General features: G+C 33.1%; 1 protein-coding gene across 3 annotated transcripts in view; it reads left to right on the plus strand.

Annotated features, from left to right (window-relative positions):
• Positions 1 to 16760, plus strand: part of LOC136028894 (mRNA decay activator protein ZFP36L2-A-like) — an 88180-nt gene that overhangs the window by 35145 nt on the left and 36275 nt on the right. Inside the window, exon 1 of one of the 3 annotated variants that reach the window (XM_065706858.1) lies at positions 9536 to 9679. The exons of the other annotated variants lie outside the window; for them this stretch is intronic. Coding sequence (XP_065562930.1) covers positions 9656 to 9679 — 24 coding nt within the window. The 5' untranslated portion in view covers positions 9536 to 9655. Of the gene's footprint in view, positions 1 to 9535; positions 9680 to 16760 lie in introns of those variants that run through there. 3 annotated transcript variants of the gene reach the window in all.

The raw sequence follows: 16760 nt of genomic DNA on the forward strand, positions 1-16760 counted from the left end.
AGTAAGAATAAATTTCAGTTTCAATTTATCTGACAATCTGACAACCTACTTGTAAAGAACGGCCCGTAGTAATCGAAAATTGAAAAATGTGTCTAAAAGAATTGTTTGGTGAGAAAATTTTGCCATTTGTAGCTTATTTAAAAATGGTAGATTTTGTCTCGATTAGTTTTAATAATAAAACGTTATATCGAATACCAATTTAAGGAAGACGCTTTAATATATATATATATATATATATATATATATATATATATATATATATATATATATATATATATATATATATATATATATATATATATATATATGTATATGTATGTATATATACATTATTTCTCGAAAATGGCTCCATATTTATTAAATGTATTAATAATAAAACGTTATTTTAAAGACTAAGTAATTTTTTGTAAAGGTTCGGGCCATTTTTTTTTCTCTTCATAGTGCAGGGAATGATATATTTTCTTAGGTTTATACAAGAGTTAAATAAACATATGCTCTTGGTCATGTAGAACTATTACTGAAAAAAAATGTTGCTTTCTACAATCGCTCAAATAAAAGGAAATATAAACCCAGGTTTTTTTAAGCAACCAGTCGAATTTATTAGAATTTTATTTGAAATCAAAGTTATTATAATTTTTTACTTTTTCTCTTTTAATTGACTTGGTGAGTCTGCTTGTAAATCATCTTTGAAAAGACTGCTTTCTAATATTGATGCCTACGCCAGAATCATCTTTTCTGCGACTGGAATTTCGATATTCGAGAGCTAAATGTAGAAACTAAAGACTTTGCCATTTCCCTTTCGAAGCTCTTGGCGATTTTGGTCAAGAGTAGATAATTCGTAATTTTATTTACTGTTCGATTTGTAAATTAGACGGACGTTCGGATACATATCAAAATAAGTAATTAGCGAGGAGATACAAAAGTAAGAGGCCATTTTCACGAGGATGCGAGCCGGATAAAAATCCTATATCCACGTGATTCTGTTTTGCGCTGGATTTGTCCAGTGAAAGTATGTGCTTCCATCTTCTTACTATCACTCTTGTTGAACTTGATAAAGAGCCATAGTACAACTCTTGTCTTTCGACCAGAGTAGAACTGATTCACAGTATAAATATTAATCGGTAGCGAAAATTCATATACAGTTCATTAAAGATTTTTGGGACACATTAGTCGCACACCTTTCTGCAAGGGAAACTTCCTTTTCGGCGCGCTTCGATAAATCCCATTTCTGAACCAAAGTTTTGCTACTGTTAAATATTTACGTTATGAACTGAATGGAAAAATCTACCTTTTTGTGGAGCAAATGGTTCTTTTCACGAGGATGGGGTGTGAACATAAGTTTAACTCATCCTCGTTCAAGTCTGCCCTAAGATAGCAGTTCAATTAGCTTGATAGGTCATGAAATTGAGAAATTACCTTGAGAGTGTTTTTCCCTATCTAATCTGGGTTCCAAAGCTTACAAGCAGAATGTTGTCGTTAATTTATGAGCTAAATAAGAAAACAAGTTTTACAACTGAAATCATGGAGCAACATTAAAATCTAAAACGAAGAGAAATTATTTCGTATATGAGGGGGGTCTAAAACCGCAAGGGAAGAGGTAGAATAGGGTTTCACCTTACCCTCCCCCAATAAAAAATATAGAAGGTGCTTCTAACATTCGGTAATTAAAACATGGCGCTTATCTGATATTTTTTCCATTCCTAGTCCCCTGTGCTCACCGAACCTTAAGCACGGTATAAATATTTTGCATATTATGGTTGACTAGTTATGGACACTGGACGGTGTATAATATTTCACATATTATGGTGGTACGATGTATAATGTTTTGCATAGCTACATTCCAGGCCTTAGTTATTTTTTCAAGATCTTTACCGAAGAAAATAGGTGATCAGGGCTATGTCTAGGATTGAAGTTGGGGGAGGGGGGGATTATAAGAATTTTTAGTCAAAGTGTAAGTGTTTTTATCTGCACTTCTCAGACAAATTAATGAGTCGGAGTAATATTGGGGGGGGGGGGGCAAATCTGTTTTTTGCAGTGAAAGTGTAAGAAGTAACTAAGGTTTCATTAAAAAAAAGCAAAAAATGTGTTTTTTTAAAGGTGGATTTTTTAGATCCTGAAGTGCCCGGAGTCACTCAAGGTGAGAAAGTTTCAAAAAACACTAAAACTGTTTGTCGATTTCAAGACATGTTAAATGCTAATTTGTCCTGATATTTTTTCCAACTAACCTATTAGGCTAAGTTTAAGCTGCAATTGGTCTAACTTGTTTTGTCTACTTAAAATGTTTTATTTATGAATACCCCATATATTTATTTTCTATAAAAATCATTTGCTTATCCTAGAATATGCAACTTATGCTTCAAATCTATTCAATTTACGCTTGGTTTTATCAAGCATATCTGAGTGATTTTTTTTTCATCCATGAGAAAAATTAATAAAATAAAAGATTCGGTATTTTGACCCTAAGACTGTTTACTCAGATAAGAGAAATCTGGAAAATGAACTTTTTAGTTTTTTATGTGCCTCTTATCACTTGGTGTGTTAATAAGACTATAAACCTAATTGATTCTAAGGATTTGTGCACTAGAACATTATATTTCCTTTTTTTTCTAGTTTTATCATTTCTATTCGTTTAATGATATTTTTTCCTTGTTTCTATTTTGAGGTTCGATCGGCTTGGAAAAGAATAAATTATCTTATGAATTGAAAACAATGAGAATGTGCATTAAAAAAGTCTGTGCTGATTTCTCGTGATAAAGCCACTTACAAAGTAAAAGTCAACCAAATGCTTCAAAACCCAAATTTAGTGCCACAGGAGTGGTGCTATCATATTGGGCCAGTTTCTTCCTTTTGACATGGTGAAAATCGAAATTGGGTAATGAGATTATCTAAATTAGCCCATTTGGGTCAAAGTTTGTGCTAGCATATTCCAAGAAAAACTGGCAACCATGCATAAAAGATGGCCCTGAAACGTTAATCTCTGCGCACCTGCGACTTATAGTGTGTAATCCTTTACTTTAAAAACCTGACGACAATAGAATACGACTCCGGACCATTGTATGATCAAAAATGCATAAAATTAAAAACTTACTGACCCAAATCCGCATAATGCAAAAAGCTCGAAAAGAGTTCATCAAATTTAATGTTCGAAATTATAACGCAACCCGTCTGGGCGAAACTTTCATATCCCGCTTGAATTTCTTAAGCCTTTCTTTTGGAAGTCGTAAAATATGAAACAATAGCATCGTAAAAAGCTAATATACTTGTGCTTAAATATGTAATATTTCTCGTATTATGAATAGTCAGGAACCTGAGAGACACGAAAATTGTTCCTGGAAATGCATGAAAATAGGGATCGATTGTCATTGAGCTGGGCAATTTGGTGTGCCTAAAACTCTAGAAAAGTTTGAACTATTGTTAGAGCAAATTTCTAAGAAAATTGGTGGGTTTCTTAGCATTCATTTGACCTTTACCATAAGCTCCCTCGGCAAAGACTCACAGGGATAGACACATGCCGTCAATGGTATCAACGAGCAATTAATTGCGGTTTGCTCATCTAAGTTTTTCACGTAATAAAATTTGTCATACTCAGTTCTTGTTTTCTTAATTATCGCAATAATTCGAATGGCTAGCATATCTATTTTTAATGACTTATTCATGAATATTTTATTAATTATGGTAAATATTTTAATTGTTGAGGTAGCATGTTTGGGAGCAACTGTGCATAAAAAAAAAAACTAAATCAAAGTTATGTTTAGTGTTATATTCGATTAAAACCTTTTAGAGGCCTTTTTTGGACGAATTAGCGAATTTATATAAGTTAAGGTCAAGAAGACAAGTTAATTAGGAAACAAGTTTTTAAATTGACTATTTCCTGATTTTTGTGTGTGTCGGTGACCGTAACAGATATCCTTGATTTCGATTGGGATTGTTATTTAAGGGAACATTTGCTATCAGAAGATTTCGTAAAACCACTTGCAGTTGTTATAGATTTAGTTGCAGATTGTCTTAATTTATTTAATTATAGAAGTTATACATTCATTTAGTGACCATTACTTTTTTTTCAAATTTGGCTTTCAAACAATTCGATATCGTAAATATTTGTTTTCCATAAGCAAAATCACGTGCCTTTCTTTTGAAAGTTTAATAAAAATTAACATAAGCTTTTCCGCATTCAGTATTGCGAACGATTGCTATTAATTTTCGTCACTGGCAGTCAATGAAATCCATTTTATTTAACAAGGAGTGGATTTAATTGGCTATTAGTGACGAAAATAAATAGAAATTGACCGCGATAAGTTGTACTGAAAGTGTGACTTCATGAAAGAGCACGCTCCTACTACATAAAACAGGCGCATCAATCTAGGCTCAAGCAATTAAAACAGGAATTCATTTTGCCGTAAAGGGTAATTTTGAAAACAAACAAATAATATACCAAACGTACAGATTAATGTTCACAATAGTAAATATATTGAGATCTCGGGAGGGAGTGTGAAGACCCTCTCTAAGTACGGGCCTGCTACAAGAGCTCTTTGTTACAAATTCGCTTTGTAACAAGTTTATTTGGCAGTGTGAATCTTAGCTCGTCTTAACGCTTATTCAAACTTCCCTTTTGTTGCATAGAGATCTTGCTAACACGGGTTCCACTTAGACAAGGACTTACCCCGGGGGGACAGGATTTGGCCCGCCCCCTTCCCTTCGATATCTAAAATTCCCTTGAATTGACTGGGCACTTCTTATTTAATTTAGCAGATAAGATCAGTGTTTTTATTGTTAACCCCCCCCCCCCGAACAAGGAAAGTTTGTTATGAAGAAAATCGTTGTTACATGCATGCACTCAAAATAAGATTCAGTTAAATTCTGCAGCTAGCTAGAGCCGGTATTGAAATTCAATTTGCTCATCACTTTTAGAATTTGATGAAGATTAGATGCCTTCATTATTAATGCTTAGCTGCATGAAAAAAAAAAAAAACACATACGAATTTAAGTACATTCTCAAAGGAGGAAATCAGGCTAATCTACGTCATGGTGTGTCATGGCACATTACTAAAGCATGAGATATTTTCTTATTCCTTCCTCTTTGGATTATTATGGCGATGCTTTCACTTAATTTCGTCCCGGGAATCAAATTCCAGGCCCTGAGACGGGTTGCTGCAGCGGGGATGGAACTCCAGGTTCTGTTTTACCAAACAGAGTAAATTCCGTTGCGCGGCTCTGCCACCGCAGAAGGCATTATATAAATTGTTATTGTTATTTGTATTTCTATAGAGACGCTTTTATAGACCAGGCTTTTTCGAAGTAGAATTCCAGGTTCCACTTTACCAATTGAGATAACTTTACCAATTCGATATTGGTAACTTAGACGCTTTTATAGACCAGCTTCTTCGAAGTCGAACTCCAGGTTCCACTTCGCCAATTGAGATAACTTTACCAATTCGATATTGGTAACTTAGATGCTTTATGGACCAGCTTGTTCGAAGTCGAACTCCATGTTCCACATTACCAATTGAGATAACTTTACCAATTCGATATTGGTAACTTAGACGCTTTTATAGACCAGCTTGTTCGACTGTCGAACTCCAGGTTCCACATTACCAATTGAGATAACTTTACCAATTCGATATTGGTAACTTAGACGGTTTTTATAGAGAGGCTTTTACAGACCAACCTGTTCGAAGTCGAACTCCAGGTTCCATATTACCAATTGAGATAACTTTACCAGTTCGATATTGGTAACATAGACTCTTTTTATAGAGACGCTTTTAGAGACCAGCTTGTTCGAAGTCGAACTCCAGGATCCACATTACCTATTGATATAACTCTATATCTTTACCGCATTACAAATAGATATCAACCCGATAATTAAAATTTCTGTCTGAGCAACCAAATCAGGCAAATTTTATGAATAGGTCTGGCGTTATCTAAGTTCCTTTAGGAATGAGGTTTTGCTCGAATTGGACTGTTTATTGAATGCATTCTGAATTCAGTGAAAAACTATTGAACAGAAGAAAACCCAATTGTATTTTTGGTGCTTGTGTATTATTCAGAACACACTCAATAAGTGAAGTTAGGTTCTTTCGTGAAACAAACTATGGTGCTCGCACATTTTATGAGAAAAACTGGTTTCATAGCCACAAAGACAAAACTCAATTAAGTTTACTACGCGTAGTGATACAAGATAGTGTCTGAACATGGATTTTGAAATGAAGATTTGGGACTTGCCAAAGATTGAAAAAGAGGCAATTATATTTTTCCAGGATAAGGGGTTGTTACATCAAAACAGTGTGTCAATGGAGACAACATGACTTTATGCTCTTACGAGAAGGAACGCATAATGATAGAAGATAACCTAACTTCACTTATTGAGTGTGTCTTGATTAATACACAAGTGCCGTATTTTTTCGGTTGTTATAGTTTTGCTTTGTGCTAAACTTTTTCGACGTGAACAAATGCGTAATTTTTAACCTAAGAATCCCCATGACTGTAATTTTCATTGCTATATGTATTTTTGTTACTCATTTTGCCAAGTAAATTTCTATCATACCAAACTCGGTTGAGTATTTTCAGTCCAGTTCTTGAAAATATGAAAAACTGGCAGCTTAATTCAACTCTAATCAAGATAACTTTGATAGGTGGGTGACACAATTTTCAACGGGAAACTATCAATTATCCAATCTACATTGCTGGCATTCTTAATCGTTTTATTTATTTCTACGTTTCTTTTTGTAGTCTCTTGGACAAGGAGAATGTGGAAATGATAAGAGAGGGAACTCAGTTTCGTCTTCCAAAAAACAAAAAAAAAACTTACGCCTTTCTGGCACCATGGATCATCTGTTTAACCGAAATCTAGGAGAGCTGAAATTAAATATAAGGGTGCCAGAGCATATGGCTAATTGATTATTAATTGATATTTTAATCATATATTATAATTATAATTGATTATTAACTATATTGATAAATAAATTATTTGATTAGTTCACTATTAATTAACAGATTAATAAAAAAATTTTATAAATAAACCTGTCAACAAAATGACAAAAATTGGTCAGATTTTATGTAAAGATAACTGCAATTTTATACATTTTTACATAAAATTATATTTTTGTGGATTATATTATTTTAGTTTTCTGATTATAATTTTTTTGTTATTTCTTTAATTAAACAAATGCTAACAAAAGGTTAGCAACAAATTTAGAAAAATTACAAAAATAAATTTCAATAAGAATCAGCTATGTCTTCTAACGATGTAAGTCTTATGTACCTTTTTGTTTCGTAACCTTCTCATTTGATACCATGCTCTTCAACAGTATTTGCGGTATCCCCTAGGACAAGTCGCCAAAAAATGTTGTTTTCCAAAATTATTCATGGATTTTGTTGAAATCCTATGCCACTGAACTTAGCATTAGACTGGAAATCATACAGCAATTCTTCCTCAACCTTTCGGAACGGCTACGTTTCAGAGCCATACTTGACATCTGTCCATGTCTGGCCTTCTGGTATCATAATCTTAGTTCTAAAAATGCCCTACGACTTGACTACACCTTTTCACATCTCCACTGCAACCGTCATTCTAACCAGCGCTAGAACCACTTAGGTAAGGAAATCTATCCACTGGGTGAAATTTCTCGTTACCTAACGGTACCCCTTTACCCTTCTGAGGTGGTTTACTCTTCATTTGAAGTATTCCCACTTTAGGTTACTTAATCTTCCGAAAATGAATTCAGAACTTATTCAAATGACAATATCACAATGTCACTTGTCTAACGATGTAATTCACAATGTCTGATGATAATTTTCAATAAAACTGGACATCTCTATCCCCAGCACAAAACGAGAGAAGTTAAATGGTTTTTCTAAGATATTCAGGAAAGCACACGTCAACTTTTAGTTGTCTGTTTATTCGAATCTCTAATCAAAGCTCTACAAACAATGGGAATACTGATCAGTCAGTTCTAAGTAATTCAGCCGCAAAAACTAAAATAAAATAATGAACGATATAGGTTGATCTTTTAAGGTTTCGAATCTCCTTAAGTTGCTGGGTATTCTCGGTTATTATTAATATAAGGAATCTGGGAAGTCTCAATATTGAAACTTCTCAATTATTAATCTGAGCGTGAGTATTTGGTCAGTGCCCTCTTAGTTTCTTTTTTTTTAAACCGCGCCGTTCTTCTCTTAAGCTTTATCTACAGCATCTTCTAGGCTTAGTTAAATATGGACATAATACTAGATAATTTCCTTCCTACTAAGATTAAGGTAATGGTTTTCCTACTAATATTAAAGGGTTCACTCCTCGTCTCATCTTTCATATAAAGGGATTCATTTGCAGTTTTTATTAAATCACTACGTACCAAGGCCGCATCCAAGAGGGGGGGGGGATTCGAACTCCCCCTTTCCCCGAAATGTTTGTCCCAGTCGTAAAAAACGTAACAAAAATGAATACAACGTTTTGATGAGTTTATTGAAATCTGTCACTCGGAACTTATGTAGACTCTTATCTTCTCCCGAGGACTGAAATTAATGCTTATTTCGCACTGATTAAGTAGGCCCATCACATTGTTCTAAGTCGTAAGAATCTAAACTTGATTCTTATTGGTGGATTATTTTTATCCGGCCAATCATAGACCATTTTGCATCTTTGGATTAACATTCTGTGAAATAACAATGTGATAAAACTTTGAAGCTATTTCGTTGACATCCTATGTTGCTTTCCTAAACTTCTTCACTAAAACATCTGCTACTTTGCTCCAAAAATCCTCTCCAGTACTCAAAGTAGTCTTTGGAATTATTATTAGATATAAAGCCCAGAAGTGGGACTATTAAGAAGGAAACGTGTTAGTAAAATAACTTTTACTACTTAGTATGCAAAAATTTGCAGTTAATACTTTTTAAGGCGTTTGTACAATAATATACCCCCAGCCCTCCTAATGTGCAAATATTTAGCCCAAATTATATATTTCCCATGCATTTTGCAATGCGTCACTCTTGTTTCGACCTGTGTACCAGTAAATTGGATCAACGCTGACGTATTCAAGAAACGGAAAAACATGGCAAAACGTATACTTTGGGCTATGTATTTGCACATTAGAAGGGGGAGTATAGTATAGTTGAAGCACCTTCAGAATGTGTTGACTACTATTTTTCTGCATATTTAAGTAAGAATTGTTTTCTTAACACGTTTCCTTCTCAACCTATCAGAGGTCCATTTTGCTATATGGAGTAATTAATGACGGGGCAGTGTTTTTAGTACAAGATTTGTTTTTTAATTTCAAGAATTTTAGATAAAATAAAAGAAAAAAAAAACTAGTATCAACCACGTGTCTAGTAGGCTATTGATTATTTTGACCGGGTTTTCAGACAGTGCTTTTTGTGGAAAATAGAGGTCTTAGTGTCATATTTAGACTTTCGGTGTTTTTCTCGGTTCATTTGCCTCAATAATCAAGGTAGTGTTTTAATATATCCGGGTTTTATTTTGCAATGAGTTGGAGATTTGCCAAGATAAATTTTATGACGTCACATAGCTCTTGGTCAAGGTTTCTTCCGCGTAATATCAAGGCTAGGCTTTTCAAAGCATTGTTGTATTGATATTATTCAATAGTGTGTAATTAAGTGTTGATGCGCAGTGACTGTTGTTGGGATAAGCTTTTTTGCAATTGATAAGATGGCCCGATTATCTAAATGTTTGGTATGTGAAATTATTGTACTTTTTTTAGTTAGCGAGCCACAAACAGAAATTCTAGACAGGAATTGTCGAAGTAGCTGGTCACTTTTTTCTTTTTTTTGAGCTGCTAAGCTAATTTTTAAAAGTAAAGGTGGTTAATATATGACTGTCCATATTATCGGCTTACCAATAAAGTGAACATACCACTCGATGCCTTTTTTTAAGCTCTTTACGAATATAATAGTCGCTTCTAGTGCAAATTTAAGCACTTTTGACCTAACCTAAACTAACCTTATTATAAATAATTTTGGCACTGAGAAAATGTAGTAATATTTTGACGAAAACGGCGCTGAGAAAACGTAGTATTGTTTGGTCAGAAAACGACCAATAACTCATACTTCAATTGAAAATTCATGATTTTTAACAGCTCAAAAATCATGATATGTATTGATCTTGGTAAATATTGAGCAATTCATATTAATGACCTACGAATAAAATGAACATACCACATTATGCCTTTTTTATGCTCTTACCAAATAGCCTGTAATAATCGCTTTTGGCGCAATTGAAATTTATCCCCACCCCTATAAGTCTATATGTCAATTCAGAGTATATATTTGCACATTAGGGGGGTGGTGGTAAAGTTTGGCTCTGATGCAAATGAATGTTAAATTTGGATTCAGGAAGCAATTCTGACTATCGGGGTAAGTTTACCCCCCCCCCCCCCCAATGTGAAAATATATACCTTGAATTGGTAAGGGTGGGGGTAAAGTTCATTTGCGTCAAAAGCGATTATTATAGGCTATTTGGAAAGAACACAAAAAAGGCATCAAGTAGTATGTTCACTTTATTCGTAGGTCAGTAATATGAGCTGCTCAATATTTACCAATATCTTCATGATCCCTGATGCAGAGAGTAAACTATTCCCCCCCCTCACACCCAAAAATGACATTCAGCTCCAACATTTTCCGATTATAAACTGCCGAATTAAAAACAAAAGTCCTCTTCCGGTTATGAAGATCCATGCTTCGGGGCCGAATTTAGGATTTCAGTGATTACAAATGTTTAGGGTCCAACCGACGTCTAAAATTTTCAGAAAATAAGTAACTGTTATGGCGAGAGAAAAGTTTAAGCGTTTAATTTAGGACTTTATTGCCTATAGCTTTAATATCCGGATAAAATTGTTCATATTCCGTGGAAAGTGGGGTTTGTTTTCAAAATCAGTTTCACCGGAGTTGTTAAGGAATAGGTTGCTGTAACTAAACAGCTGTTATGTTACAATACATAAATATTGAAGAAAGTGGAAACTTAAAACGATCTTGGATTTGGGACTCAGGTTTAGTATTTCTCTAGATTAAAATTCCTTTATATTTTCTTTCTCCTGGACGATTTGATCAACTAGATATCGGTACCAGTGGCGCCGTTGATGGGGGAGGGGATCAGTTGCCCCCGCCCAATAATTTGGAAGAAAAAACTGTAATCTCTTTAGTCACTTTAAGGCAGTTGCTCGTTTTAGGTGTCAAATTTGCTTTTTACTTTTAGCAGATATTTTTTTTTTTTTAATTTATCCTGTCTCGTTTTTAACGTAAGGAAAACGAAAAAAATAAGGGTTTATTACACTTCATAATATGTTCTACATTAATGTTTTTCCAAATATATTGCCTTTGAAACCTTATCATTAAGTAAAAATCCGAGCCTAGTTAATAGCAAATTGAAAACTATTTTATGCTTCTTGTTTCGCCACATTTTCTCAGGTCAATTTTCCCTCCTCCCTGATATTTAAAGTGCTTTAACTCCCCAAAATCTATCAGTGAAAGATTAGATCCTCTTATTATAACGTGGAAATGAATACACCCTCACCACATAGATATGCGGTGAATATAATTTCTTGAACGAAGAACAAATCATTGAAAAAGAAAATACGACTTAGTACTTTTTATGATCTTTGTACTATAATTAGATAGGTCAAATCAGTTGTAGTTTGGTCATGGAATTTTGTAGAGGGGAATCCGCTCCAGGAATCAATTGTTTTAATTTTTATTTCTAGTTATTTAATAGAAACTGAATCCCTTATTTGTCACTGAAATACCTAATAAGCGCTCAAAACATCCTATTCCCTATGTTTCCAAAAAAAAAGAATTTACGTAAATGTGGATTGTGACTGAAATTAGTTGCATTTCACACAGCCCCAGTGATGCTTGTGGGAAATTTATCTCCACATCATCATGCTCTACGAAGTGTTTTCTGAGAACAGAATAAAGTGAATTTAAACAAAATTTTTATATTTTTCAACAATTTAGAAATTTTGTGTGCACGTATAAGTAGCACCAACCCTTTCTCTTTTTCTATTGTTATCAGTTTTAAATGCATTACTAGGAGACTGAGCTTTGCTTGTGAAGGTAATTATAGACCTAAAAGTGATATTAAGTTTAACCCCCTGGAAATGTATACCCCTATTTCTTGTGTAAATAAAGTGATTTACACAAGAAACATTTTTGTGTAATTTTTATAGAATTCTTTATTTTTAAAGAAAGATATAAAGGGGAAGGTAATTTTCGAACTCAAGGAGTCAATTTTCCTTTTTAATTTACGTCCCTGGTAATTTTTAATTAATCTAAGGTTTCTGCCGCAATGTTGCCAAGCAGTATTCAAATTTCTGGATATCAACGGATAAGTTAATAATTCTAGCTTTATTTTAAATTCTGATGCGTACTTATAAATTCGTTAAAATGTGAACAATATGTCACAATATAATGTTACACAATCTGTGGTAATATTTTAATTTATACATTTAATTTTATTTTTTTACATTTAATTTTAATATTAATTTAATATATCTTTACTTAGACAGCACTATTGTACTACGTATTATATTTGTTTCGGCTTTATGTTACCCGCGGATATTAATGTTATTGATTAATATAAGTTGGCGAGCCCACAAGCAAATCAATTTATTAAAAAATCATAAATAGTATTTCAATAAATCATGAATATTAAAAGTTTAGTATAAGAATTAATTCTCACAGAGTCAAAATCCATTCAAATTTCGAGTAAATGAACAGCGCAATACCCGGTGCGATTAGAATAGAGCTGGGCTCAATTGTGAGATTGAGCATCCTGTGCTGGGCGTTGGGGTTGGAGGAAATGGATAGGGATATGTACTGCAGCATTAGTGGTGAATCTGGCTGGAAAAGTCGAGTCTTTATGAAAGCTTGTTTACACCGTAGTTATGTTTCTTCACTACCGCTTAAATAGCACCTACTTCAATAGCATCCATTCTTGCCCCCCTACCCTAATAAAAATACTGTACGCCCCTGATTGTTGCTTAAAGTTTCTAGGATAAACCACGTCACTTTCTACTAAATTTCTATATGTTACAACGTTTACCAACTTTTGGTAATTTAAGAAATGGAAGTTTATATATTATTTTTATTTATTGTTTATTGCATTGTTTCCAATAATTGCAATTATTTCCAATAATATTGGAATATTATCTATGGAAGTTTATTTATTATTTATTACCCGTAACATTCGTCTTCTTGAACATTGACTCTTCTTGCGAAGTTCGTTGACTCGTTTTTTTTTGTTTTTGGTATCTTACCTAATGATTAAGAGCATTATCAACAATCAATGGTTAGGAAAAACCGGATTAGTCATTGAAAATATAAAGTAATTCTTCTAAACCAGCTAAACTGTTGTTAGGCTTTTACTTGTGCTATTAAGTTTTTATATATTTCATGTACCACTGAATGGAATCTTTTTGATTTTGAAAATGTGTTGAGCAATGTTGTTTATTTTTCCATGGGTGACAATCTATAAACTTACTGCTAAAAATTATTTTATCAGCAAAGCGACCTGAGGCTATGACAGATCTAGGTACTTAACAAGAAACTTATACAATACTTATACTTATATTATACTTATACAAGAAACACTCGAGAAGTGAATTTAAGTAAATACTAATGAAATGTACGTAATTAAGATAAAAATATAATAGTTTAAAAACAAATTTGGGCTATACATTTGCACATAAGGGGACTGGGGGTTAAAGCATAGCATATATTAAATACGTAACCTTAACAAACCTATTCTAACCTAACCAAAATACCAACTAAATGTTTAACTAAAATATAGCTATCTATGGTCAGACAGTGTATTCTATCACTATACATTGCAATCTAACTGGGATGAAAACCGGGTAATGTCTCTAGTGTTTCTCGTATAATACGTAAATACCTTGAGTTAGAACTTCAATTTTTCCTTCTTTGATATATAGAATAATATTTGATTGAGTACTTTACGTTTTATCCCGATCAAACTCAAGAAATGAACTTAGGTTAATCATAATGAAATATACCTAAAACTGATGAAAATTTAATACTTTAGCAACAAAAATTATAGAAAATATAACATAATTATGGGGAATAGACCGCCCAGAATACACTATATTAAATATCTAACCTAACCAACTCTATATTAAATATTTAATTAAAATACACTTGCATATTAATTTGTCTCACTCTGGCTAAACTGGTTATCTGAGAGTGCACACAGAAAAACCGGTTTTTAAACAAATTAAACTTCTTGAGTGTGGTCGAGATAACACGTTAGTATCTTTAATTAAAAATTATATTTAATTTTTAAAAAGTACGTTTTTAATTCCTTTCTTTTTCCTATTATGTAGGCATATACGCAGAATTTTTTTGGGGGAAGGCTAATCATACAATAACAAATAATAATTTGAATGATAAGTGCCTAGAAACCCCGACAATTTTGGAATTTTGTGGAGGAACCAGCCCCCCCCCCTCCTCTGCACGTCCTTAAGTGTATGTACTATGCAAGATGGCCACCAGCGTTTAAGAAAATATTACCATCTACTTTTCGTGTTAAGACGAAACATCTTCCGTTCTGGCTCTGAGCCTTATATCTATAAATTGTTAGTTATGAATTATCTATACTATAATTAGTCACAATTTATCATCTGTAAATTGGTTTGTATCTATTTACGTTACTTATAATACCTAGGTTCTCCTTGAAACACCAACCCGAGTCTTTTTAAATTAAACTTTATATGTCTGAAACTTGGATTATACGATACAAAATCGACTATGTTTAGGAGCAGATGAATAATGACTTTCCCGTAGCATTTTACCTTGAAGAACTTGTATCAATCTTGAAAAACCAGATGATTGACTATTCATGCCTAATTACTTTGTATAGTGACCTTCGAGACACTATATGTTAATTTTTATGTTTTATTGGAGCCGGCAGCCTATTTACCAAAGTTGTACATATATCTAAAGAATGCTGCTTCTGACTGCTTTCTACTAAATTTATGCCCCCCCCCTCAAAAAAAAAATGCGAGAGAATTGTATACAGGGTCAGCATATGTATACCTGCACACTGTAGGGATAGGAAGAGTCCCCCACAGAAATTAACCAAAAGACCCCCATTACTCAGGAAAGATGAAACCAACGTGAGACCCCCTCCCTTCTTACAAGGGGTCAGAGCTATGTATACCTATGCACTTACGTGTTTTAGACATTATGTTGTTTTTTTTTGGATAGATGTACTTCTCATAAGGTTTTTCCGCCTGAGCAATACGCCATTTTGGACCCTAAAATATTATAAGCTCTGCTTCCCAGTAAGCGAAGTTCTGAAGTTGAACTTTTTGTAAATGTAGAATGTAGCCTAAGGGGAAAAATTGTGTACCCATGTGAAATTGAATGCTGCTTGTAACTGTTGAAATGACGGATCTTGCTTTCTAGGAATAGGAAAAGTTGAACAGCTTTTGAAAACCTCCGAAATCGGAGGTTTTCAATAGGAAGTATTGTCTGGTAATAAATTGATTTTGAATAAGCTTCACCGGTTATGGAAAATTTAAGTGTGATGATAAGTAAAAAAATGTATTGGTATAATAAACAAAAACCTTTCTTTAACCATTCAATAGTTAATGTAAGATATTGCTTTTATATCCAAACTTGTAACGAATCCAAATAGCCTTAGGTAAATGTATGTGTTTTTGACAAAAATAGTAGGAATCTTAAATTGGTGTAACATTATTGGTATTGAATTGGTAATACATCATTGGTATTGGTATAATATTTAAATTGACATATCAATTTGAATTGGTAGGAATATTAAATTGATATAACTTTATTAATTAAAAGCGCATTGTGAGACATTAAGATATTAACCTTAATTAATTAAGTATACTAAATTTAATTAATTAAGATCTTCATTCATTAAGATGTTAATCCTAAAAATGTACATGGAAACATAAATCCGGAAGTGGCAAGAAAAGTCAATATGATATTAATTAATTAGATTTTAAACTTAATTAATTAAGATCTTAAGTCATTAAGATATTAATCCAAAAAAATGTACATGAGAATCATATTTCGGGAAGCTGTAAGCTAACCTATAACCAATGTTTTAATAAACTATGTTTTTTCTGTGTATGAAATGATGATGATGGCTGATTTTAATCCACTTCTCTTTCATGTCTAATATTTTTCCCAATTTAGTATTTCCTCTGAAATGAGAAAATCTTGAGGCACCTAACATGAATAATGCCATAGCGCAGACATTTTGTTTGGGGATTTTTATCTCCAAGTATTAAATCTCCTAAATTTTATCTCATGTTATTTTTTAATCTTCTAAATATTAGGAGGTTATTGTACCTTATCTTCTTCTAATTTAGAGAAAAAGTTGTATGCTGAAAAAAAAAAAAACTATTAAGAGGTTTAAACTTGTTCTATTATTTTTGACCTACGTACTTGAGGAGACGTTTTTACTTGGGTTAGTACAATCAATTAGTTTATTGTCAAAATATACAAAAAAAAGAAAAACAATTTATACCTTTGGTGCCGCAAAGGCTTTTATGGCCTGTGTATGTAGGAGGAACAACTACAGAAGTAAATCAATACTTCTGAAAAAAAGAAGATAACTGTCTTCCAGCAATCAAAATCAGTCAAAACTAAGCCACGAGAGATGCTGCCTACAAGGCAAACACCACTCACAACACAATTTCCGAACACGGCCTAGAGACGTCTATCCCGTCATAAAAAATATTCCTAAATCCAAGTAATCTACACCAAAGAGT

Source organism: Artemia franciscana, chromosome 7 (assembly GCF_032884065.1).
Source record: "Artemia franciscana chromosome 7, ASM3288406v1, whole genome shotgun sequence".
Classification (NCBI taxonomy): domain Eukaryota; kingdom Metazoa; phylum Arthropoda; class Branchiopoda; order Anostraca; family Artemiidae; genus Artemia; species Artemia franciscana.